Genomic DNA, 23,850 nt, shown 5'->3' on the forward strand with positions numbered 1-23,850 from the left:
TTCCACTGTAAATATTATGGAGATTGGAAAAGCAGACCTAATTGGATGAATATTGAGATACATTGCTGGGGGTGTATAAGACATTAAGGAAATATAGTGTTGTGTGTCGATTTAGATACCCGTATATAGGTATCCCGATTTATGCCCTTATATAGGCACAATTCTCATTGCCCTTATTTAGGCATAGAAACCAACCTTTATTTAGGCATTACCCATGCTAACCAAATACAGGTCTGGTCACCTACATGCGTCCATCCACATCACAACGAGTTCTTGGTTAACCAGACTCTTAAGCCTTTAGGACTTCCCCTGCTTGGATTATTGATTTCTCCAAGAACTCATTTATTATGCATGAACATCTATTCCGTAGGGGTTCATTCATGACGTTCCTCTGCCCTACGTTTACGTCAATACTGGCGTTCCTAAACCCCTTCAAGGTATAAATATACCTTCACTTACCATGGCAAACCACTGCTCGGCTACACAGCTCAACACTGCTCGCCACGGCAAGTTCGGAAGGAATTCGAGTCCCCGCCAGACACACTGACCAGACGCTGTTATCCTCCTCGCAGAGAATCCAGCTCCAGTGTTTCCGACTCCCTTCGCGGGGTGTTGGAGATCGAGACCCGGAAAGAGATTCCAACCTCTCTCATTCTAAGGTATGGAGCAGACTATAACCTAGAGGGACTTCTGGCAAATACTAACTATAGCTAAACTAAACTATAGAAAACAGCACCTACTTCTTACCTCGTACTACACTTAGGTTAGGTACACTGGGCTAGAACTATCTAGAAGCACCAGATGAGTATAAACATTTTAGCTTGTGTTATTTATGTATGTATTTTATGAATATATGTCATAGCTACAAACCATTCGATTGCAGTATTGTCTTACTGCTGACGCTGTACGTATTCTACTTCGCATTCCGTCTTACGATTGTAGCAGCTCATATCTCTTGCACGAGAAATAAGACTGTTCAATAAACCCTTTTTATTGAAACGTTCGTCTACCTATTTCTGTGTAACGCTGTGGAAACAAAGCATGCACGATTGACTGAGTGAAACTGTTATCTATTATTTCCACGATTATCAGAGAACTGTTCAGATTCTAAGGGAAACAAAGTTGTCATGTTTATGCGGTTGTCAGAGACTAATCCCTTCTTGTTCACTCTAGAAGTTTCTAGTGACCTCTGAGCCAGCTTGCACACACAAGTAATTAAGTTTAATCTACTCGATAGAGACATACTGCCCTTAGTCCTATATCAAAACTATAGTGTATATTATTCCAATATGCTGAGTCTATAAGGGGTATAGGAACTACACTACAATAGGGGGACTAAAATGTATTTTGTGTATTCAGGCTCGAGGCATACACACTAACTAGCCCGTGTGTGTTTATTGGATCAATGATTTTAAAGTTATTCCTTTTGTTTTATGCCCACGGTTTAAAGACAACCTCAGTTGCTTCTCTGTTTTTGCTCTGCAGATTAAAAATATGTCTGCTTCATCTGACAGCCCCCTGACCACCCACGTACTGAACACTGCATCAGGCACTCCTGCAAAAGGTCTTCGATTGCAGCTGTCCCTGTTGGATAACCCAACGCAGAGATGGGTTGAACTTACTACCAGGTATGCAGTAAATTGTTTCTTATGCTGAGAGGAGTGTCTGCATTCAGACACTTTATAATGGAATGCATTTTCAGAGAATTCATGGTTTTCTTCTTTAACCTGTGCATATTGTATTTCCACTCACTCATTTCGGATACAAGCACGGAGTAGATATCTCACCTTGGCTATAGTGCAACAGCATCCTTCGGCTTTTAAACATCTACTTTTTAGATGTTAAGAGATGTGTATGTAACACTTTAAAGAAGATTGTAAAACTTGTAATTTATATGTATTTATGTAAGCTTGCATGCTCATATCTTTGTATCTCCCATCAGGATGGAATAGGAAGCTACCTGCCTGTTTCCTGACCGTGGTACCCAGACTTCAAGAAATCCACTTGGCAAGCCATGGGGGGTGGGGAGAGGAGGATGACCTAACACTTTCCATGTGCTGTGGACAAGTTACAAAATTATACTGGTTTGAAGGATCTCCCGTAGGCAAATCAAAGACACCTTTAAAGTATTACTGTTTTACCCTTTGATAGGGCCTGCCTATGATTAAATGTTTACTCTCAAGAAGTAGCACAGAGTACATGGGTACAATAAATTATATACCAATAGAGTTAAATAAATAAAGAAGGTAAAGTCAACATCTAATCCATAAAAAACATTTGAAAGTAATTGCAAAAATTAGAATCTGTAGATGTCATCATTGACCGATCTTGTTTTCTTGGGGGCTTATTTTTAGCATTTTAGCTCCCTTCATTGCATCCTTAAAAGATGACTGACACTTGTTCTTATGAACGTTCTAACTAGGCCTGGGGAGAGTTCGCGGAGTTTCTCCGCCAAGATACGCGGAGTTCTGCACTGATTTTTAGCGCCAGGTGTTTGTCCTGCACTGTAAAATAATCGTGAACAGAATTCTGCGCAGTGCAAGAGGGTTCTGCTGCTTAAGTAGAAGTTCTACTCGAGTGGCAGCTTCTGAAATGCGAACTGAAGGTTTCTAAAAGCGACCGGTAGCAACCATCCCCAATCCGCCCGTGTTGAGAAATCTTGCTTAGTAACAGTCTAGCATTGGATTTTGCTTGATCGCCAACTTACCATTGGCGAGTGGGAAAAACTCTGAGTTCACCGGCCAGGCCTAGTTGTAAAACAGGTCTGGGAGTTTTCTGACTGACAACCTAGAGTGCCTTCCCCATTGTTTGGGAAGCTGCTTCTACAACCATTATTATATGGTTTAACAGGTCAGGGAGATTTGAAATGAAATATTTGCTTGATAGTATTCACTGCTGAGGCAAAGTCAGGAGATAAACCCCAGAGTCATAAATTCCTTTTCTGCTGATCTTTACTTGATTTCTGAAAATGGTGGGTATAAATGACACATACATTGTTACTGCATTGTTTTGCACATTTTAATATTCAGCTATTGTATTCAGCTTTATCAAAAAGGAAGAGTTGGAAATAGGAATATCTCCATCAGGGAAAGACTGCCTCAGGTAGAGGTGTGTAAATTACACTGAGGGCTGGTTTTAAATCAATGAGCTTTTAAATGCCAGTTATATTACATTTGTGCAATGCTTAAAAACTGAAGTCCTGTACATAGAAATTAGGGCTGCTACGGGAGAAGCCCCACTTTTGTTGTCAGTGCGCCATGTCCTTTTGAGAAGGCTTTACAATTTCAAGCATACAAAAGTTACGACAGACATGCAATTCTCATTCCTCATTGAAGATCGTTTATCAGTATGCAGGAAAGGCATAAAATGTTAGGGACCTTAGAGTAGGCAGATGTAATTTCCTACAGTGTACTGTTTGGGTGTTGATGATGTGATGAATACATGTGTCTAAAGGTGACTAAACCATAATGCTTTGTTATTGGATAAGGATTCGAATGGCATTGGCAGCATTGAGGTAAGTGTTAGTGAAAAGCAGATATTTCAAGTTCTTTCAGTTGGTAGACTAGGTGATGACCCATGTTGCAACACCGCATCCTTATTTGGTCTCACCTGAGACCGCGCATGTACTGTTGCTTGCAAGACATTTTGTAAGCTTACAGTGTGCTTCGAGTGCACCTATTGCTTACTACTAATTGGCTTCATCGTCACTCTTATTTCTTTGCTTCTTTTTGGTCAGTGCGTGCTGGATTCATGTCCTCTTTGTGTATTTGCCACTTCCTTGGACCGTGGTCCAAGCATTTATTTATTGCACTTTCTCTTCTTGTAGAGAAAACCCTTAGTAATAGTCAATCCATAGGGAAATAAATGGGAGCATTAGACGCATCCTGACTCATATTTTTATTCTAGAGACCATATCATGCGTAGACGTTATCATGCTGCAGTCATATAGAGGATGTTAGGTCAATGGTAGCAAAATACTATAGACATATATGTTGAAAGGTTTCCTCTCCGAGAAGAGACTACAAGTAGGTGAGTACATTAGGCCTCATTCTTTCTGCATGGCATGATTGAGTAGCTTGGCAGGGACGCAAATAGTCTTGGCGAAGGCCTCAGACCTGTATGGGCTTTTAAAAAAGGGTGAAACATTTTGGCATTATTGTAAGAACTCTCATGATTGGTTGAGTTTGCCACTGTGGTGTTTACCTACCGGGGTGTGGATAGGAGCCTGTGATGAAGCATGACTCGACAATTTGTGGGTGAGGCGTTCACTCCAAAATCTTTTTTGATTCTCCTTACAGAAACTGCCATTTGATAAAAATAGCCTTCACCATGTCGTCTTTTTGTGTATTGTTTTTTTTTTTTTTTTTTTTGGTGTAAGACGTTTATTAAAGCTTGGCATAGTTACACAGCGTCACGCCGACATCCCTGAGGCTGGCCGCTATCAAATCATATGACATCATGTTCTAGGTGTCGTAGCAGCCCTTAAATAAATGCAATATCATTAGTCACGGTTTAGATATGTAGACAGTTAGCATATGCAATAGTGGTAGAGCAATGTGTCTTACATTTTCTTGGGTTAATAGACATGCAACATACCATCGGAGGAGGTGGAGGAATGAAGCAACAGTACATGTATATAGGCACTACAGGTCAAAAAGAAGGCAAGCAGTGCAAATCAAGCAATGTCTACAAACCCCACCCCCCCCCCCACCCCAAAACAGCAACAAAAAACCAACTCTGGTGCAGAGGAAGAGCATCAAACGGGCAGAATGTCTACGGCATTGAAGGATCAGTGTCTCCGGACAAGGTGCCACACATCGAATGCGCAGACAGCAGCAGAGACCTCGTCAGACAAGTAGACCATGACGGTTTAAAAGAAGGGGAGGAGCGGAAACACATTTGGGGGCCAGCAGGCCATGGTATAGATACAGCTAAGCAATTAGAGTCATAGGCACAAAGACACAAGCAAGGCTCCACTACCTCCATCATGCACCTGTGGGGAACAGTTACGCTTCAGGTCATACCACTGCAGGAGAGCACAATTACATGACAAAAGGTGTCAACCCATATCATCAGACAATTCTCCTGGCAGCGACTGCACTGAGTCAGGGGAGGCTGCACGCTCCCGCGCCCACTGTGTGAAAGGCTCCCAGATGTCCCTAGGTCGGGAAGCGGTAGGCATCGTTTCCCAGTAGTGCTCGAGCTGTGTGTTGCCGTATGTCACATCCTTTACCCATGCATTAAATGTCGGCAATGCACGACGACCCCAGTGCACCGCCACCTGTCTCTTGGCATAAAGGATCAGCAGCGCATGTAATTTCCTATGTTTGGGTAAGGTGCCTTGAACACATCCCAGCAGCCCCAGGAGTGGAGACGGCGCATCGGTTTTGTGAAGTATCTGATTAATGGCAGTGAAGGTGTTTGACCAATACTCCTCTAGTTTAGGGCAGCTCCACGCCACATGCAGGAAAGAGGCATCCTCGCAGCCGCACTTCCAACATGTAGAGTCATCTTTGAGACCCATGCGGTGGAGTGACCGTGGTGTGCGGTAGTACCTGTGCAAAAATTTGAAGTGTACCAATCTCAACCTGTAATTGGGTGATAGTGTCGTAAGTTGCCTGCAACAGAACTCCCACTGCTCCTCTGACAGAGGCACCTCCAAGTCAGCATTCCAGGCATGTATAGAAGAAGGCGCAGTAATGGGGAATTGATCTTGCATGCAGTTATACAATCGAGACACAAGTTTCTTAGGGGAGGGTCTCCAAAAGCAAGTTTTGAAGCGCTAGGAGCTGCGGTGGTTCCTCTGGGAACTGGGGCCACAGAGCTCTACAGGACGCCTTGAGTGAATGATACAGGAATAGGTCAGAGAATGACTCAGGTTGTCCCTCCTCGAGTAAACCCAGGTCCCTGAAGGCACCGTTCGGGTAGAGGTCAGAAAAAGTGTGCAGGGTTTGCCCCCGAAGCGTAAAGACGCCACCCCCATCTCGCAAGCAGGGCATCATGGGGTTGCCACGCAGAGGAATGGCTGGTGCGTAGAGTAGGGGGAGTTTTGCCCTGTTTCGCAGTTCGCGCCACGTCCAGCGGAGCATGTCCACCGTGTCCACGCCTTTCGATGGACGAGACACCTTGCCATATAGTGCCGCACTCAGCGGTGACGGGGCCACTGCAGCCAGCTCCACCGCAACGTGTGGCTGGTAGGGAGTGGGAAAAACCCAGAAGTGCAAAAATTGTGCTTGCGCACATAGTGAGTACAGTTTCATGTCAGGAGCTCCCAAGCCTCCCTGACGCAGTAGGAGTGTGAGCAACGCCCAAGATGTTCTCGCCTGGCCACCAGCCCATACAAGCGTCAGCAGTAGCGATCGCACACGGGCATGAAAGTGCGCCGTCAAGGGTATTGGAATATTTACAAACAAATACAAAAATTTAGGGAGGACCACCATCTTTGCTAGTGCTATTCTCGCGACCAGAGACAGGGGGAGCTTATTCCAGATTTCCACCTTTCCCTCCAGCCAGTCCACTGCTCTGCCAAAGTTCAGAGTCCACAAATCCTGTATGTCGCGGCTTATCCGAATCCCCAGGTACTTAACTGCGTCCGTTTCCCAGCTCAGGGGGTAGTCAGAGGGTGATTCCCGGGTGGTGTCAGTTAATGGAAAAGCGACAGATTTGGACCAGTTGATGGACACCCCAGCCAGGCCCTCAAAGCGGACAAATTCAGGCAGCAGGGGGTTCAAGTTCATGTCAGGGTTGATGACGTACAGCGTGACATCATCAGCATACAGGGAGATCAGCAGACTGCGGGAACTGAAGCCTATCCCTCTTGCGGTATGATGTTGTCGAACCCTAGCCGCAAGGGGCTCCATGGCTATCGCAAAGAGCAGTGGGGATAAAGGACATCCCTGCCTGGTCCCGCGAGATATGGCAAATGGCTGGGATATAAGCCCATTAACGCTTACTCGTACCCTGGGTGCATCACACAGTAACTTGATTAAATTTATGAAGATCGTGCTGAAGACCATCCTCCCTAGAATCCTAAACAGGTAGGGCCATTCAAGCGAATCGAATGCTTTAGTGGCGTCCAAAAAAATGACAGCGGCCTGTATAGAGGGATGCAAGTAGTGCAAAATGGAAAATATTGTCCTGAGATGGTGTGACGTGGCTCGGCCAGGTATAAACCCCGACTGATCTGGGAGTGCCACCATCGGCAACAAAGGCTGCAGTCTGTCCGCAATGATTTTAGCATAGATCTTAACATCAACATTTATCAAGGAGAGAGGTCGGTATGAGTCAAGGACCTGGCAGTCCTTGTCTGGCTTCAGCAAAGTTATGATTAAGGCTTCGCGCATCGAGTCCGGTAGGGACTCCAACTCCAGGGCCTCAGCAAAGACAGAGTGAAGTTTGGGGGCCAACTCTTCGGCATATGCCTTATAAAAGGCCATCCGGGCCCGGGGCTTTGTTTGCAGGCATGCTTTTAATCACCTGGGCTATATCTTGGACCGTGACAGGGATATCCATATAACGGCGGTGGAGGTCATTGAACCAAACAATGGCATTGGAGTCTAGGAAGCTATCCAGGGAAGCCGGGATCGTGGGTTGTCTGGTAGTGTATAGGGACTTGTAAAACTCGGCAAATGTGTCAAGTACAGCTTCCTGCCCTACCACAAGTGTCCCCTCATTATTTTTGATGGCGTGTATGTAGTGTGATTGTGAGCGCGGAGAAATCAGTCGTGCTAGAGTTCTGCTCGGCCTGTCCCCTTCTCCGTACCTGCGAGCCTCCGCTTGTTTACCCAGGAATTTAACCTCGCGCTGTGCCTCCTCATTAAAGGTGATCAGTTTGGTTTTCATCTGACCCGCTAACTCTGGTGAGGGGTCCCGACAGAAGGCCAGGTCTAGCTCCTTTAATTCTCGCTCAAGTTGATGCAGAGTTTGACATATAGCCCGTAACACCCCGGCCTGTCTAGCGATACACTGGCCTCGAATGACCGCCTTGAATGTGTCCCATACTATAGCCTTGGTGGATGCTGAGCCCCCGTTTTCTTCAAAATATTTCACAATATCTGTTCTAATTTCTTCAGTGAAGGCAGAGTCAGTGAGTGCATGGGGGGGCAGGCGCCAGGAAAACGTCCTCTTAGGGACATCGGGTACCCTCAATTCCAACAGGCAGGGGGAATGGTCTGAGAGTGATCTGGCCTGTATGTCCACCTCCACCGCCCACGATGCCACGTTAGGAGACACAAGCCAATAGTCTAGGCGGGACTAGGCCGCATGATGGCTCGTTATGCATGTACCCACAGTGTCCTCTGGATGTCTAGCTCTCCACACGTCTGTCAACAGACCCTCCTCCTTTACATCAAGAATCGCCTGGCGAGCTCTAGCGTGTGTGGGTCTGCCTGCGCCTCTGCGATCCAAGTCATCATTAATTACTACATTGAAATCGCCTCCTAAGACAATCTGCGCACAATCTAACAACATGATCTGAGCCCAAACATTCCGAAAAAATTCCGGGTCATCCACATTCGGGCCGTAAATAGCCGCAAATACTAGCGGTCTGCCTAGTAGTGAGCCATGTGCAATTACATATCTCCCCTCCTTATCTAGTATAATGGCATGTTCCCTCCAGTCCAGGCCCCTGCGGATAAGTATCGCCACACCCCTAGCGTAATTGGAATAGATTGCAGAGTACACTTGTGACCATCTAGAGTGTTTCAATCTAGGCGAGGGAGTAGAGTTGAGGTGTGTCTCCTGTATAAAGCATATATCCACATTATGTCTAGCAAGCATACCATGCATCAGCCTGGCCTTTTTGTAGTCCCCAAGACCTCTAATGTTCCATGTCCATATCTTAACTCCTCCCATATCGTATCTTTCTCAAATCTCCAAGTCCTTGCCTGCTGCTCGCCCCATTGCCCCGGTACAAACTAACCCAGTTTGAGCATAGCAATATTACGTACATTTTGTTTGTTGGACAGTATCCTCTATCGCACCAACTCTCGACAATTATCAAACACCCCACCGCCCCCCACCCTCACCAACCCCCCAATCATGTTGTGACAAATCCCATTCAAAGACACGCATAGCGTGGTGGAAAACTAGAAACATGAACAGTGGGAGACACCCCATGGGGGCGTGGTGCTCCCGGCATACACCCCTGTATGCGCAGGGTGGCTGCACTCAAATGGGAAACTCCAGAGCCCAAAATGTAACCCCCCCCACAGGGTCGACCACCGACACTCCAGCAGAACATAAGGAATGTGTTGTGAACCAGTAGCCACAGATACACAACAGGTTCCCCACTCAGTTCACACCCCCATCCCGAATCAGAGCAAGCACAGCAACAGAAAGTGCGGGAGGGAACGGACCACATACGCAAAGTGTGGAATAATCAAGCAGATGGTATCACAGTTTGCATATCAACATCATACTTAATCGTTGTCACTGAGCCGTTCAGATTCATCCCCCAGTCTCGGGGATTTCCGTCTCGCCCCTGGACCACAAATGTGTTTTGCAAACTTTAGCGCAGTCCGTGAAGAAGTGCGTGGTGCTCTCATGGACTACCTTCAGTTTTGCCGGATATAAGAGAGAGTATTGGACACCAGCTTGCAGCAACAGCCTCTTGGCCGGCATGAATTCCTTTCGGGCAGCCTGCACCAAGGGGGTAAAGTCGGGGTAGAAGGAGATATTGTTCCCTTTGTGTGTGATCTTACCCTTTTCCCTAGCGAGGCGCAGGATGAGGTCTCTGTCCTGGAAATTCAGTAGTTTAGCAAGAATAGGACGTGGTGGTGCGCCCACCGGTGGCTTCTTTCCAAGTGATCTATGCGCTCGTTCGATCGTGAAGACTTGTGAGAGGTCCGGGTCGAAGAGTTTGTGCAGGAGGTCCGCCACAAACACTTCCATTTTGCCAGTGTTCGCCGTCTCCGGAATTCCCGTGATGCGAATGTTCAATCTCCGGGAACGTGCTTCCAAGTCGTCCGACTTAGCTCGCAAGGTCTCCAATTCCCTCTCAAGGTTTGTGATGTGTTGCTTGGCTTGCTGTTGGAACTCGTAGCACTCAGTTTGTCTGTTTTCCAGGCAGTCCAACCTAGTTTCGTGTGCGTCCACTTTGGTCTTTACCGATTCCAACTGTGAGGACATGGCATCCAATTTGGTGTCTATGCTTTTCAGGCTCGATCTAACTTCCATCATCAGCGCACCAAAGTCAATGTCTGCAGTAGCCCCTTGCGACAACGACTCATCTTTATCCTGCTCAGTTACAGTTTGCTTAGTCTGGCGCTTTTGTTCAAAATTGAGCCTGGGTTGCCGCGCGTCATTCTTTCCTCCCATCTTGGTTCCTGAAGCGCAGCACCCAGCGGGCCGCATAATCTATAAGGCTGCGTGGGTCTATCCGCAATGGCAAGCAGGGCGACTTATCAGCACCAGCAGAGTGCGGGGGTCATATGCATATAGTACAGGCAAGCCTCACTGTCCTTGTGCGTGTGGACTCGCAGGGCTGCTTGGGCTGGCAGGGGGGGATCAAACTGTAGGTGTTGTTTAGCACAGTGCGCAGCTCTATTTCAAAATGGCGGATCCACCAATGTTTTTGCGCTCCAGAGCAGTCAAATAGCGGCATGCGCCAGAGCGCAATTGAGGATCAGAGGCACCCAACTAGGCCATGGGTCGCCGTAGGCGCTAGGATATTGCCGCAGGTGGAATCCTTTATAGTGGTCCGCTATGCAGATTCAGAATACTAGCAGTATCTCCAGTGTGTGATCGTGGGGGGCTCTGGCGGGCAGACGCCCCCCCCCCCCCCCCCCACAGAGCCGCTCCGTACAGTTCTCTCGGCGAGTGTGAGGGTTAATCCCAGGCCCCAGCTCCTGAGCCTATTCCGTGCACAGCCTCCCCCCGAGCGCCAGCCTCACTGTCAAAATGGCGGATCCGCCCCGGGTGCTCCGCAAATGTCTACTTCCACGAGATAAGCGCCAGGTCTCCCGCGCCTGCTGGGTCAGCCGAGCCGCAGATCTCCTCCCCGGTGTAGCTGTGACTCACCGGTGTGTCCCGGAGCAGCGGCGCATCAGCACGTGGGCCCGCACGTCTCCACTCATAGGGCTCCAGGAGGCCTTCCGATCCCCGGGCTGTAGTCGGCAGTGGCGCCCGGGGTGGGGCTCCGCAGCAGTGGGTCTCCGAGGTCGTGCAGTTCGGCCGAATCTCTAACGGCCACAGCTCTGTGTCACGGCGTCTGGCACACCCCAAACTCAGGTCGAAGGATCAGCCAGGCGTCCGCCGTCGTTCCGCATGTAGAACAGGGTCCCACGAGCCCGTGGAGCAGGATAAATACAGGATTAGTTAGTGCAACCGGCGGAGCTCACTCACAGAGCGGCCATCTCGCTGCCCGGATGGCCACGCCCCCAGCTGTTTATAGTTTAATATATGGAGGATACGACCGGGGCCTTTTGTCCTCTCTCTCTCTTTGTGTATGACTGCATAGTTTTGCACATTTTAGTAGCAAAACACTGAAATGTCATCAAAACAGTAGTATGGTTACCTATAGTCGAAGTTGCTTACATTACTTACCAGTTGATGACACACATCCCTCTACCCGTGTACACCTCATCTATTTCATGTTTGCTTGAACCTTTACCCCTCTCCTATAAAGAAGGGAGGGAGACAGAGGAAAGAGGAATTAGAAAGTACATTTGAAAAATAATCACTTAGCTTTGAGCACAACACATACCCTGATTTCTCTTCAAACCAAGTAACTTTTTTGCCTTTTACTTGGCTTTGAACATGCTTGCAACCAAGCATACCCCACTTGATGTGAGAACCCACTCCTCAACATCAGTCTGTAATAATTGCCCTTTAAAACCTAGGGGCAGAAGCACTCAAAACAGGAAAGCTTACAGAATTAGTGCCCCTTTTTCAGTGTATTATCATTCCATCCAATTAGCTTTGGTTCACTGACCTTCTAGTTCAGTCTCTTTAGGGGATTGGTGCAGTTAGAGATCTCAATCACCTTCCAGTACAACCGTTTTTTCCTTTTTAAGGTTAGCTATGATTTCCACATCAATTAGACCATCTCCCTCCTGACGTTCTTTCTGAATCACACCACTACGCTTTACACACCTTAGATGCCAGTGGGACTTTGCATTATTAGAGAGAACTGAAAACATAAGCCAGACATTTCTTGATGAGCTGTGAAGCCATTCACAAGAGGCTATTGTTACTTCTGTGTAGTATATGTGCCCTAACCCCAGTGTCCATGTATCTGATGGAGACTTCAAGCCGCAGATCCCTTATCTTTGAATTTCCCCCAGGCGTCAGCTGGATCCGGAAGATTTTTCATGAGCAGTACCCCTGCTCGCTGGTAGGTGGCTTTGATCGGCTCTACATCTGTCGTTGGCTGCACCAGAAGTGACATTGCGATACACTGACTTCAGTTCTTTTCTTTCCGCACCAGCCAGAGTTGATCTGAGAAGTGCTACCCCTCAATCAGTTTTCGACGGAACTTTTTCGACATTTTGTCGCTAGTTGGTTTTTCCTCCTGGTGTGTAGAGTAGGTCATCATGTAAGGCTGATGTTGGTGATGGACTCGCACTTTGTCTGTCTGTAGCATTTAGAGCACGACCCGACCCGAAGTCGTGCTCCGATTGCCAGGCCATGCACCCGAAGGCTTTGAGGGAGCGGTCCCTTAAGCTTGTGGTGGCCTGGTGTGCAACTGCACAAGTCGAGGTCCCGGGACCTATCTCGAAACCCGATGTCTACATTGTCACATTCAAAGTCCTCGAGACATTTAGGTAAATCGAGGAACGAGAAAAGAAGTGGTCGAAGCAATCTTCGACTTCTTGTCATCCATCGGCCAACATCACAAGGGAGCATTGGCATTCTAGTCCATGTCTTCAGAACCTGAGCCTGGGTCGACTCAGCGCCTCCCAGACTTTCCGAGAGCCGGAGCAACCCATGTCCAACTAAAAGAATTCTATAAGGCCATGCACCTAATATTTGGGTGGCCCGAACTCTGACACATCTTAAGCCCTGTGGGGCCGGAGGGGACCCAATCTGGTTCTGCCCTGGCTCTAATGGGCCCCAAAGATCCATATCTGGATCCAGACCAGTACCAGTCATACTATCTCAACTTCCTACTTTCCCCGGCGCCGGTCCTGATGCACCCAGTGCCCACCGGTGGCGTCATCCCCATTGTCATCTCTGAACCAGAGCCGGTTGTACGCCGCCTGTCTCTGACGCCAACAGGAGCCTTGCTTCTTAGATCGGAGCCTAAGCCCTAATCTCTTGGGCTAGGCCTTGGGGAAGACTGGGAGGAGTTGCTAAAATCCTTAAAAATACCAGCCCTATGAGGAAGAACAAAAAATGGACCTGTGTGAGGAACTAGGGGAGGCCAGTGGCTGGATATGTCATCAGATGCTGATCTGCTTTGTCCCCCTAATGTGGCTACAGAGAAAGGAGCTTCCTAAGCAATGATGGTGCGGGGTGGCTGAGGTCCTTGAACTTCAGCTAACCTCGGTGGCAGGCAAGACTAACCTCTTGAATGAAGGGGATGCAACCGGAAGTCTCCACGTCCAAACCCCTACTCACATTCAATGCGCCGTTACTAATGTCCTTTTGGGTACCTTGTCCAAACCCAACACAAGGGCTTCTGTGAATAGGACGATTGCCCGCTGCCATCGCCCCGCACCTGGGGAGCCAAATTTCCACACGCAACACCCTACTCCTGAGAGCTTGGTGGTCCAAGCCTCAACCTCCTAATGCACGTTCCCTACCCCTCCCTCGTATAGGGAATCTAAGAGGCTGGACTCATTTAGAGAGAAGAGATTTTCTTCCGCCAGCCTGGCATTTCAGTCCATGAACACTGCAGGGCTTTTGGGCCTTTATTCCCACACTCTATGGGATACGGTTGCACAAGTGCTGCCAAAGGTCTCGAAGGAGGCTCAGGCCATACTCTTCCAAGCTGTCATCGACGAGAGCGATGCAGCAAAGTTCACAATTCAATGCGAACTTCACATAACCAGCTCGCTAGGCAGATAGCTTTCCACTGTAATGGAAACCTATGGTGCTACATCTTGCCGAGGACGACTGGCTTTTCAGAGGATGCCCAAGCTTCTCATATGGACATGCCCCACAATTGCACCCCTCTCTTCAGAGATCAGGCAGATTCAGTGCTCAAGCGCTTTAAGGACTCTCAGGCTACAGCCAGGTCCTTGGGACTTGCAATCCCAATCCACCTTTCTCTTCTTTTGTGGCTACAAAAAAGGCTTCCAGCCATGCCAGTTCCAGCCCAGCCGATGCAACGCGCATACCCCCTAGTCTCTGCGTGGACGAGGGCACGGTACCCACAGACCGGGTAAGTCAAGTGCCCATTGGTCTGGTCAGTCCAGGTTGTTGAACTTGAAATTTAGCTAAAGGGGGAAACAGTTCCTGTAAAACAAAAATAATGAATGTACCTTAAAGTGTGAGTAACATCTGTCCAAAATTCTCAGGGGGCTTGTAGTTGGATAGATCATTGCACCAGCGGACAACTCTGTCATTGTCCACCTATACCTAGCTAGAAAAACAAATAACAAATTAAGGATGCGTGTAGACCTTTGTGTTTTCCAACAGGCATTATTTAACCCCTTCCATGCTGATGACGAACCCCAGCCGTCATGCACTACGGTGCTCGTGTGCTGATGACGGCTGGGGTTCGTCACGGCCCGCCCCTGTTCGTGCCGTTTACAGCACACCAGGGGAATCGCGGCCGCATGGAAAGGGTTAAGGGTTGATGTGCACCCACTACCCACAATTGATAACTCACGAGTAGGTCACAAAGTGGAACTGTTTTAGCGGATTTTACTTTCGATCTGCGTATTATCACATTTCCTTGGCACCAAGTTTGTACCACCTTATTGCATTCGCCTCTCCTGATGGCAGTGTTCAGTGCCGAAGGATGCCATTCGGATTGGCAACAGCAGCTGCAGTATTTCATTGAGTGATGGAAAAGTTGTTATGTGGTGTAGAAGGTGTGGTAACTTTTTAACATGATATTTTGGTCACTGGTAAGGTTTGGTAGGAATATAGTAGGCTGCATGTTGCTTTGAGCAACTGAGTGCAAGTGCTTGGGTTTGCGCTGGATAAGTAGATTTTTGGGTAAGAGCAGTTTGAGTATTTTGGTCACTTCATTAGTGCAAAGGGCAACACTCACAGGATTGGTGAAGGCTATAGAATAGGCTCCAGCTATGAGGGACAGGAACAATCCATGTCCTATATTACACTGTCCAAATGATACGCAAAATGTTACCCCAAGTTTGCTTCTATGGCTGAACTGATCACCAGGTTGATTAAAAAAAAACTAATTTTTCATAGAGTGAATAGCAGGAATGTACTTTTGAAACAATTAAGGCTGAGCTCTTGAGGGCTTCTTTGTTACAGTTGTTCCATGACTAATAGGTGTTGTAACAGTTGGCCCGCGAAATCAGTTTAGGTACAGGGATCACACAGGAGCATACTAATGGAAAATCTACAGCCTCTCCAGTTTTTTAGGGATGCTGAAAAATTGTATTGGGCGATTGAAAAGGATTTGATCCCCTGTACTTAAACTGTGCAACAATTCAGGAACCATCTGAGGGGCACGCTGTTTAACTGTAGAACTGACCACAAACCCTTGATGTTCCTCTTAGGTAAGCTTTGTGCACGTTCCGAAAGGTTAGCCGCCAGGCTGGCCAGGCTCATCACCAAATTGTTAGAGTTTAATTTTTCGGTAGAACACATTCCGGGTAAATAAAACAAGTGTTAATTGTTCATGGTTGCTTGTGAAGAATGAAAGTGTGTGTAACAAGGAGTCTTGAGTATTGTGAACGTCTGATTGCATCATTTAACTTTGAAAAACAGACATGTATCTCCGAGGTACTATCGAAGCAAGCCATGTCTGAGTATCTGGTATTGTAGAAGGTGGTTAGATTTGTCTCCAAAGGCTGGCCCAAGTAGAGATGTTTGCTGGCCGACCCTCAATCATTTGTTAGAATTGCCTTGAAATTGTTCATAGAAGCAGAATTTCTAGGCAGGATTTAGAAACTTGTCCCTCCAATGTCAATCAATAATAAAGTGGTTCAATTGTTGGACACAGGACATCTTGATCTGACAATGAACAAGAAAAGGCTTAGTAAGACTTATTGGTGGCCAAGAACAGACAGTGAAATGGAGATATGGAGTACAAAGTAAGCGGGTGCTGCATTTGTAAGAGTATTTACAAGATTCTACCAATGGAGGGTGTAGTATTCTCAAATGTGTGAGAAAATGTTGCTGTTCCTTTATGTTTTTGGCCGTTTTCAGGTTTCAAGAACAAGTATGCTTTAGCTCTCATGGAGTACTAGTCCAAGTGAATTGTCAGGTTTATTAAGCAGCCAGATACAGAGTGCTTCGTTAAATTCTGGAGAGAAGTGTTTGTTTCGAAAGTCTGTGAAAGTTCCTACTTATTTACTTCAGTGGAAATGTTGAAGTTCTTGAGAGACTCTGAAATAGAACACTAGAGGACTAGTTTGTACCATCCTCAAGGCAACAGATTAGTTTAAATGGCGACAAGATTGTCTAAGAATAGCAAGTGAGAGTAGTTTGATTGTTAAAGAGTCATCCAGGATTTTTTATGGTCCTACTATTCAACCCCACAGTCAACCAGAGACGTAATTCCTTTTGCAGCACTGACAGGACAAAGCTTTCACCTTGGTGGAACCTCAGTGGCTCAAACAACATTCTAGTGGTATTAAATGTGAAGATTGTAGTGACCAAATGGTATGGATTATGGTGGCGATGACGCAGGAGAAGTCTGAGACATGTTATGATTCCTTACTCTGTGTAAAAATCAAAGAGTTATGGAAAAGTGACATGTTTTGAATCTAGCTTCCTTGGGGACTAAGGATAAGTGACCTTGAGATGCACATGATAAGTGTCGGAGTCTGCTGTGTGTGCTAAAGGGGTCTGTGTGGCAGAGGGTCCCCAGATTGGAGCGTGAGGAACCTGCCATGGATAGCACAGAGGAAGAACTTACACCAGAGGGTGTGTCCAAGGACCCACTGGGAAGTGATCAGCAGGGTGTTACTGGAAGTAAGGAAAATGGCATGAGCCTGCTTGGCAGAGGATGTGTCTGAATGAGAGACTGTGATCTTGCCACATTTAGGTGTTCCACCATGTGTTCTCATGCATTGATGATTCCGTTTTCAGTGGTGCTGTGCTATTTTCTGCTGATAATTTGTAGTTGGACCTTGTTTTGTTCATTATCCGTTTTGCTTTTCAAGAGGTAATTGAAGAGGTATTGTCTTATCTCATTTGGTGTTGCCTCGATTTTTATATGTGAATGGCCACAATCTGTGTTTTGTTTGTTGTGTCTGTGTAGTAAGCGCATATTGTATGTATCTTGAGCCGATCTGTCTGTGTGTGGCTCTAATCGGTGGAATGTTGGTGGCCGTTTGAATCTGGCAGCAGTTAGGTCGGGTGAGCAAGAATCTGTGCTGCTGCTGCGCTCAGTGGCGATATGAAATAAATCTTGAGAATGTTTACTGGCTATTCCTCACGATTTGGCAGCTGCTCTTCCGAAACCAGTCCATTGTATAGTGGGTAATCAATTGCATTTTCACAGGGTCCCAGAGTACTTTTTCATTTAGACCTATTCAGCTAGATGGAATGCTGCTATTGGGGATGGATGCTCCTATGCAGACTTTTGCGTGGCCATTATGGAAGATATGTCCACATGTTTCCTAAGCTTTACTGAGTGAATTCAGAGCAGGTACAGGGTTCCCTGAGTAACGTGCTTGCGTAGTGGTTCTATCAGTGCCCTTGGTTCCATGTTCCAAGACTTGGCTTATCTTGCAATTTAATTTTACTATTTATGAATATCAAGAAAATCCTATGACAGGGAAGGAAAATGTACTTTACTTGTAATCCTTGTACTTCGTCATGTGTATTGTACTCAGAGTATATAAATATAACTCTTGCCTCCTTGTGCGTCAGGACCTTGGTGGTTAGATCCTCTCTCATTTTGATCTTCAAAAACAGCTTGGCTGGCTGCCTGCCCCTAGGGCAGCTACTAGAGTTCTAAAAGCGACAGGGCATTTTCTTTTACTTTTGCACAGTGGAGCCATAGTAACACCCTCTCTTGCATTTTTCTCTTTTTAAAAACTCATTGCTAAGGTGGTGTTTTCAAGCCAGAAGTACTTTACTAAGACCGTTTGCGGACAGGCTAATGTATTTCTTAAGACTCCTATTAGCATGTCACTTGTTAGAGCGAATACCCATTATGGAGAGAGAGGATTACAAGTAACTTTTCAATCTACCTAAGCAGTGGCTAAAATGTTTCCTCCTTCCTCTACTTGATTCTGTAGAACTGGCCTCACAGAAGTCCAGGGTTCACATTTCGTAACTGACAGGCCGGCCCAAATTACCCCACCCTAGCAAAACCACTGGGGATGCATGAACCGGTAACACAGAATAAGACTAGAAAGAGTTCAGGTCTTATTTTTATTTTCACAAGGGGCATTTTATACATAAATACATTTACAACATCAATGAAAGCAATTTAAATATCCCATTGCTTGTTTATAGAAAAATAAATATGATGCTTGTATAATATGAGCCGCCAGCCTTTCCATAATACCTTATACCTAAAAGCTGATCGACCTTCCTGTACATCAGATTTTGGTTTATAGTGCTCTTCTGGCCATACTGGGAAGATTAGGTAGAAGATCCCTGCTATAAGTTAGCACCGAAGAGTAGTGGAGTTATAAGTATTTTTGGGTTCAGATTTCAAAGCATGTATTGCCTCGATTACTGGCATGAGCATGTTTTTTTATGAACAGACGTTTTTGCGTTCCAGATGTGATATGTGCGTAGAACGAATCTTTAGAAACAGAATTTTTTTGTTTTGAGCATAGTGATGCTAGCAAGACATTGCAAACAGTAAATATTATTCTCCAGTATTGGATCTTTTATAGATTCACATGCTTGAATCATCCCCATCGTCGTAGTGGAGTTTCACGGTATACATAAAAAAAGCAGTAGATAGAACTACTTTAGGCAACCATGCAATGAAGAGTCACTGCAATAGCCTATCCACTTTCTTTTGTAAAAAAGAACCAAACTTAATCAACAGCCAATCAGGCGACGGCACCCTCTAGAACAATCCCAAGAGAGGCTAGCTTCCTCAGATTTACTACCGCACGTCGTGTGAAAGGGAGTCTCCCAGAGCTCTGCTCATTTTTCTCTTGTTGTCCAGTTTTCTAGCAGTTTTCTTTCCAAATATGTCAGAATCTTCAAAGATAGGTCTCTTCAGGTCGTGCGGATCATGTGGAAAGAAGAGGCTGCATGCTGAGGATCCACATATGCTGCATCTACTGCCTTTACCCTCAACACAAGGTAAAAGACTGCAAAATCTGTAGAACCTTCTCTACAAAAACCCTCAAGGATAGAGAGGGTAGATTATTGATTTGGTTACAAAAACTTACATCAAAATTTGACGTTGTATCAGGGTGAGGAGAGCTCTACCTCACAGACTTCTAAGGAAACACCCAAAAGGAGAAATAGATCTCTTGAATCTCCTGAAGTTTTCAAGAAAAAGACTTCAAAGAGGTCTCGTCAGGAAGAGGAAGGAACCTCACATAAAGGAAAGCTTCTATTTCCTACTGAGGAAAAAAGCCATAAGAATGAAAAATCCTCTTCTATCCACTCCATGAAAATCTCCATCTCAAAAAAGCTTATATCACCAATGGCGTTAACTTTTGGATCACCGTTGACGCAAAAACCATCTTCTAAGCAAGTTTCTCCTACCTCCTCATCTAAAAAAACTACATCGTTGACGACAGACTCGATGACGGTCCCGTCGATGACACTTGCAGTGACGACGATTGCTACACCGCCGACGACCTCATCGTTGGTGACAACTCTGATGGTGACGATTACAACTTTTTTGCCTGCGTCCTCGCCGACGATGGTGGTTCCGTCGATGACCTCGTCTCTGACTGCGTAAACGACCATCTAGTCTATGATGCCGATGACGGCTTCATCCTTTCTGGCATGTCCTCGTCGACGACGCAGATGCCGCAACCGTCGACTAAGCTGACGACGCTATATCCCACTCCTGGTCGTAAGAGTCCATCTACCTTACAGCTTACGCCTGTGTATCCGTCGACGGCGAGGCAATTTTTGCAAAATCCAGCAATAGTATCGCCTTTACCTCCTTCAACCTTTTTGAAGGAATCTGATGACGATGAGATGTTTGGACCTGCTGATAGTTCTTCTCAATTACATGTCAAATATCAGGAGGAAAATGATGACGAATATGAGGGATACTACCAACAAGAACATCACCCTCCTCATGCAAAAATTCAGTATATGTAACCACTTACTGAACCTATGGGCCATCTTCGTGTTGCTTTGTTACAAGACCTTGAGGATTTATTACAGGACTATCATACACGTTTTCCTTAAGCGCCAGTTCCTTCAGCTCCGGAGCCACCACCGCCTGCTGCTTCTCCACAACGTACCTCTGGACCTCTATCTGCGTCCTCCCCTGCGGGAGATACTGGTGTGCCGCAACATAATCAGGATACTTCTGATGAAGGAGAAATTGAGGACAATCAACCTCAAAAGGAGGGACAAACAGGAGATGAATGGGATGACTATGTCATATCAACACCGGCGTCTCCATCTCCGAAAATGGTAGAGTCTCCACCAGAGGATATTGGCGACCTTCATGTCTTAATAGAAAGAGAAGCATTGCATTTCCAGCTGTCTTTAACGGGAAGCAATCAGACTGCTTTCTCTATGGTTATAAAGACCTATCTCGGAAATCTGTTTGGCCTATACCCATTGTATACCATATATGGGAAGACGGCTTAAAGGTAATGAGGACACCGGCCACAGTTATCCCTGTCTTATCCTGGATCGACAAAAAGTATAAAGCTCTGGAGGATGCTCCTGCTTGTCTAGTAGGACATCCTAAGGCTGACTCCGTTATCTCGTTGGAACCCTCTAGCGCCCATTACTGCTCCACCTGACAGAGAAGGGAGGCACTTAGATAACATCGTAAAAAGATTTATAACCACATCAGGTGCAACTGTTCGTGCTGCCAACGCTCTTGCGATTTTAGCAAGGTACAATCAACTGATGTGGTTGTACATTGCTCATTTCCTAGATCTCTTTCCAGAGGATAAGAGGATGGAACCCAGGAAAATCCTGCTTGAAGGGGAAACATTTGCATCCAAAATTATTGATGCTTCTATGGATATTGCTTCCTTAGCATTTCGTCAGCTTGCTGGAGCTGCTGTCCTAAGACGCCAGGGTTGGCTGAAAGCAACTATGTTCCGCCCTGAGGTGCAAAGCAAACTCTTGGATATGCCATGTGATGGTGAAACATTTTTTGGCAAGCATATTGATGACGCTTTGCAGGCCATCAAAACAGACATGGACACAGCTAAGGCTCTGGGAGCGCTCCAATATAGAAAGACCCCCTTTCATGGAGCACATGGCTAAGGAAATTATTCTTTTCGAGGAGGTTACCAAAGATACCAGCCTCAAACTTACACCTCTTACAGGCCTTCCTACCAAAAGCAGCAACACTACCGTGCGCCACCACAGGCTGCCTACTGCAGACAGCCTAGACGAAAGCTACAGTTTCAGCCCAGAGATTCAGGCCAGAAACAGTGACGACTCTTCACTGCCTGCCGCTCTTTCCTTGTCTGTTGCACTGAAGAAATCCCCCTCTCTCTCATTACCTACATCAATGGCAAAAAGTAGCATCAGACAAATGGGTTTTGGATATAGTAACGTATGGGCATACCCTAGAGTTTACCACTAACGCCACCTCATCACCCGCCTCAGAAATCAACACCACCCCATCTTCAATTGTTAAAGAAGGAGGCTTTAGTAATGCTTTAAAAAGGAGCAATAGAATGTGTTCCACGCTCTCAGAGAGCAAACAGTTTCTACTCTCGCTTTTTCCTGATAAAAAAAGAAATTGGGGGAATGCCGTCCCATTTTAGACCTTAGGAAGCTCAACAAATACCTGCTGAAGAAATCCTTCACATGGTTACTATACAGGAGATATTGCAGCTTCTGAACCATTCGGATTTTTAGCATGCCTAGATTTGGAAGACGCTTACTTCCAAATCCGTATCCACCTCAAACATCTAAAAAGTCTACGTTTCTCTGTGGCAGGTGCGCATCATCAATTCAAGGTTCTTCCCTTCTGCCTTCACTCAGCTCCACGGGTTTTCACCAAGTGCCTTGTTCCCGTGGCAGCATTCCTGCAGCTAAAAAGGCCTACTGATCTTCCCATACCTCGACGATTGGGTGGTGAAAGCCCCTTCACTTCGTCAGGCTTCAGAAGACATCTTTTTCTGCCTACTACTCTTCCGCTCTCCAGGGCTTGCATCAATCTTCGAAAATCCATTCTAGCTCCTTCTCAACGGTTATCGTTTCTCGGAGCAAAACTAGACACTCTCTAAAACAAGGCATTCTTATCAACACATAGATTGAACGCCATTCTATCTGGCACACGATCTCTACAAAAGAAAGTGCGCTTCTGTCCGTCTCCTCAAATTCTTTCTCAGGATGATCTCTTCCGCCATTCTCATGGTACCTCACGCTCGTCTAAGGATGAGACCATTTCAAGAGCAGTTGAACATCTAATGCCTTCAAATAACAGGATCATTCAACAACATAATTCGTATAACTCCTATCATGAAGGATGCACTTCTTTGGTGGCAATCTCCCAGCAATCTCTCTATGGAACTGTCATTCCTTTCACCTCTTCCAGAGTTTTTTCTGACAACAGATGCATCTTTGAAAGGCTGGGGAGTGTATCTGCAAGACCTCCAAATAAGCGGCAAATGGAGTCTCTCTCTCTCCAAAATGCATATCAATTTTCCGGAACTACTGGAAATTTTTCTAGCCCTCCAGTCATTCCTCCCAAGGATAAGAGCATCCTCAGCCCTCATACACACGAACAACACCACCTGCATGCATTATCTAAACATGCAGGGAGGAACAAGATCTCGGATCCTATCCTGGGAAGCACAAAAGATATGGGAATGGACACTACAGCATCAAATAACTATCAAAGCGGAGCAACTCCCAGGAATAAAGAACAACCTAGCAGACACCTTGAGCAGGTTAAGTCAAGCAAATCACGAGTGGGAACTCAACCAACTAGTTCTCAACCACACCTTCCAGAAATGGGGAACACCCAACTTGGACCTATTTGCATCTCAAGGGAACCAGAAACGCCAGTGCTTTGCCTGCAAGGGACCTCAGATAGGGTCATGGGGGAATGCGTTTTCGTTAAGAATGGTCAGAAATCTTTGCATGCGCTTTTCCCTCGTATCCCCATATCTCCAGTGTGCTGATGAAAGTGAATTGGGAACTGTGTCAACTCATCCTCATTGCTCCACGTTGGCCACGTCAGCATTGGTTCACTTAGCTACTCCTGCTGTCGCAATCCAAACCTTATCGCATTCCTTTGTCAGCCACCCTGCTAACGATGAACAAAGAACAGATCCTGCATCCGCACCCAGCTTCTCTTCAATTGCATACCTGGAACCTGAGTTCAATGAGTACAAGGATTTAATTATCCCTCCGAATTGTAGAGATATATTGTCCAGGGCAAGAGCGGAGTCTACTACTTAAACTTATAGACTGAAATGGATATGTTTTTGTTCTTGGTGCCTTCGCAATGACACTCACCCTCTTCACTCTTCCCCAGAACAAATCTTGCCTCATCTCTTGTCTCTGGCAAGATCAGGTCTGGCGTATGCTTCAGTAAGGGTCCACCTCACGGGCCTCTCCCTATTTAGACGGGAGCCTGATTCCTCTTCTCTCTGCTCTGCTCGCATCATCAAACAGTTC

At 46.3% G+C, this 23,850-nt stretch overlaps 1 protein-coding gene across 3 annotated transcripts in view; it reads left to right on the plus strand.

Moving 5' to 3' along the window:
* LOC147677881 (blastomere cadherin-like) overlaps nucleotides 1-23,850 on the plus strand; it is a 352,327-nt gene that overhangs the window by 277,806 nt on the left and 50,671 nt on the right. For all 3 annotated transcript variants that reach the window (XR_015302467.1, XM_086945778.1, XM_086945777.1), the window contains one exon: nucleotides 1,486-1,628. Coding sequence is in view for 2 of the 3 variants with exons in the window: in XM_086945778.1 (XP_086801904.1) it covers nucleotides 1,486-1,628 (143 nt within the window). In the remaining variant the exon portion in view is untranslated. The remainder of the gene's footprint in view (nucleotides 1-1,485; nucleotides 1,629-23,850) is intronic.

This window comes from Lissotriton vulgaris, chromosome 12, assembly GCF_964263255.1.
Source record: "Lissotriton vulgaris chromosome 12, aLisVul1.2, whole genome shotgun sequence".
NCBI lineage: Eukaryota > Metazoa > Chordata > Amphibia > Caudata > Salamandridae > Lissotriton > Lissotriton vulgaris.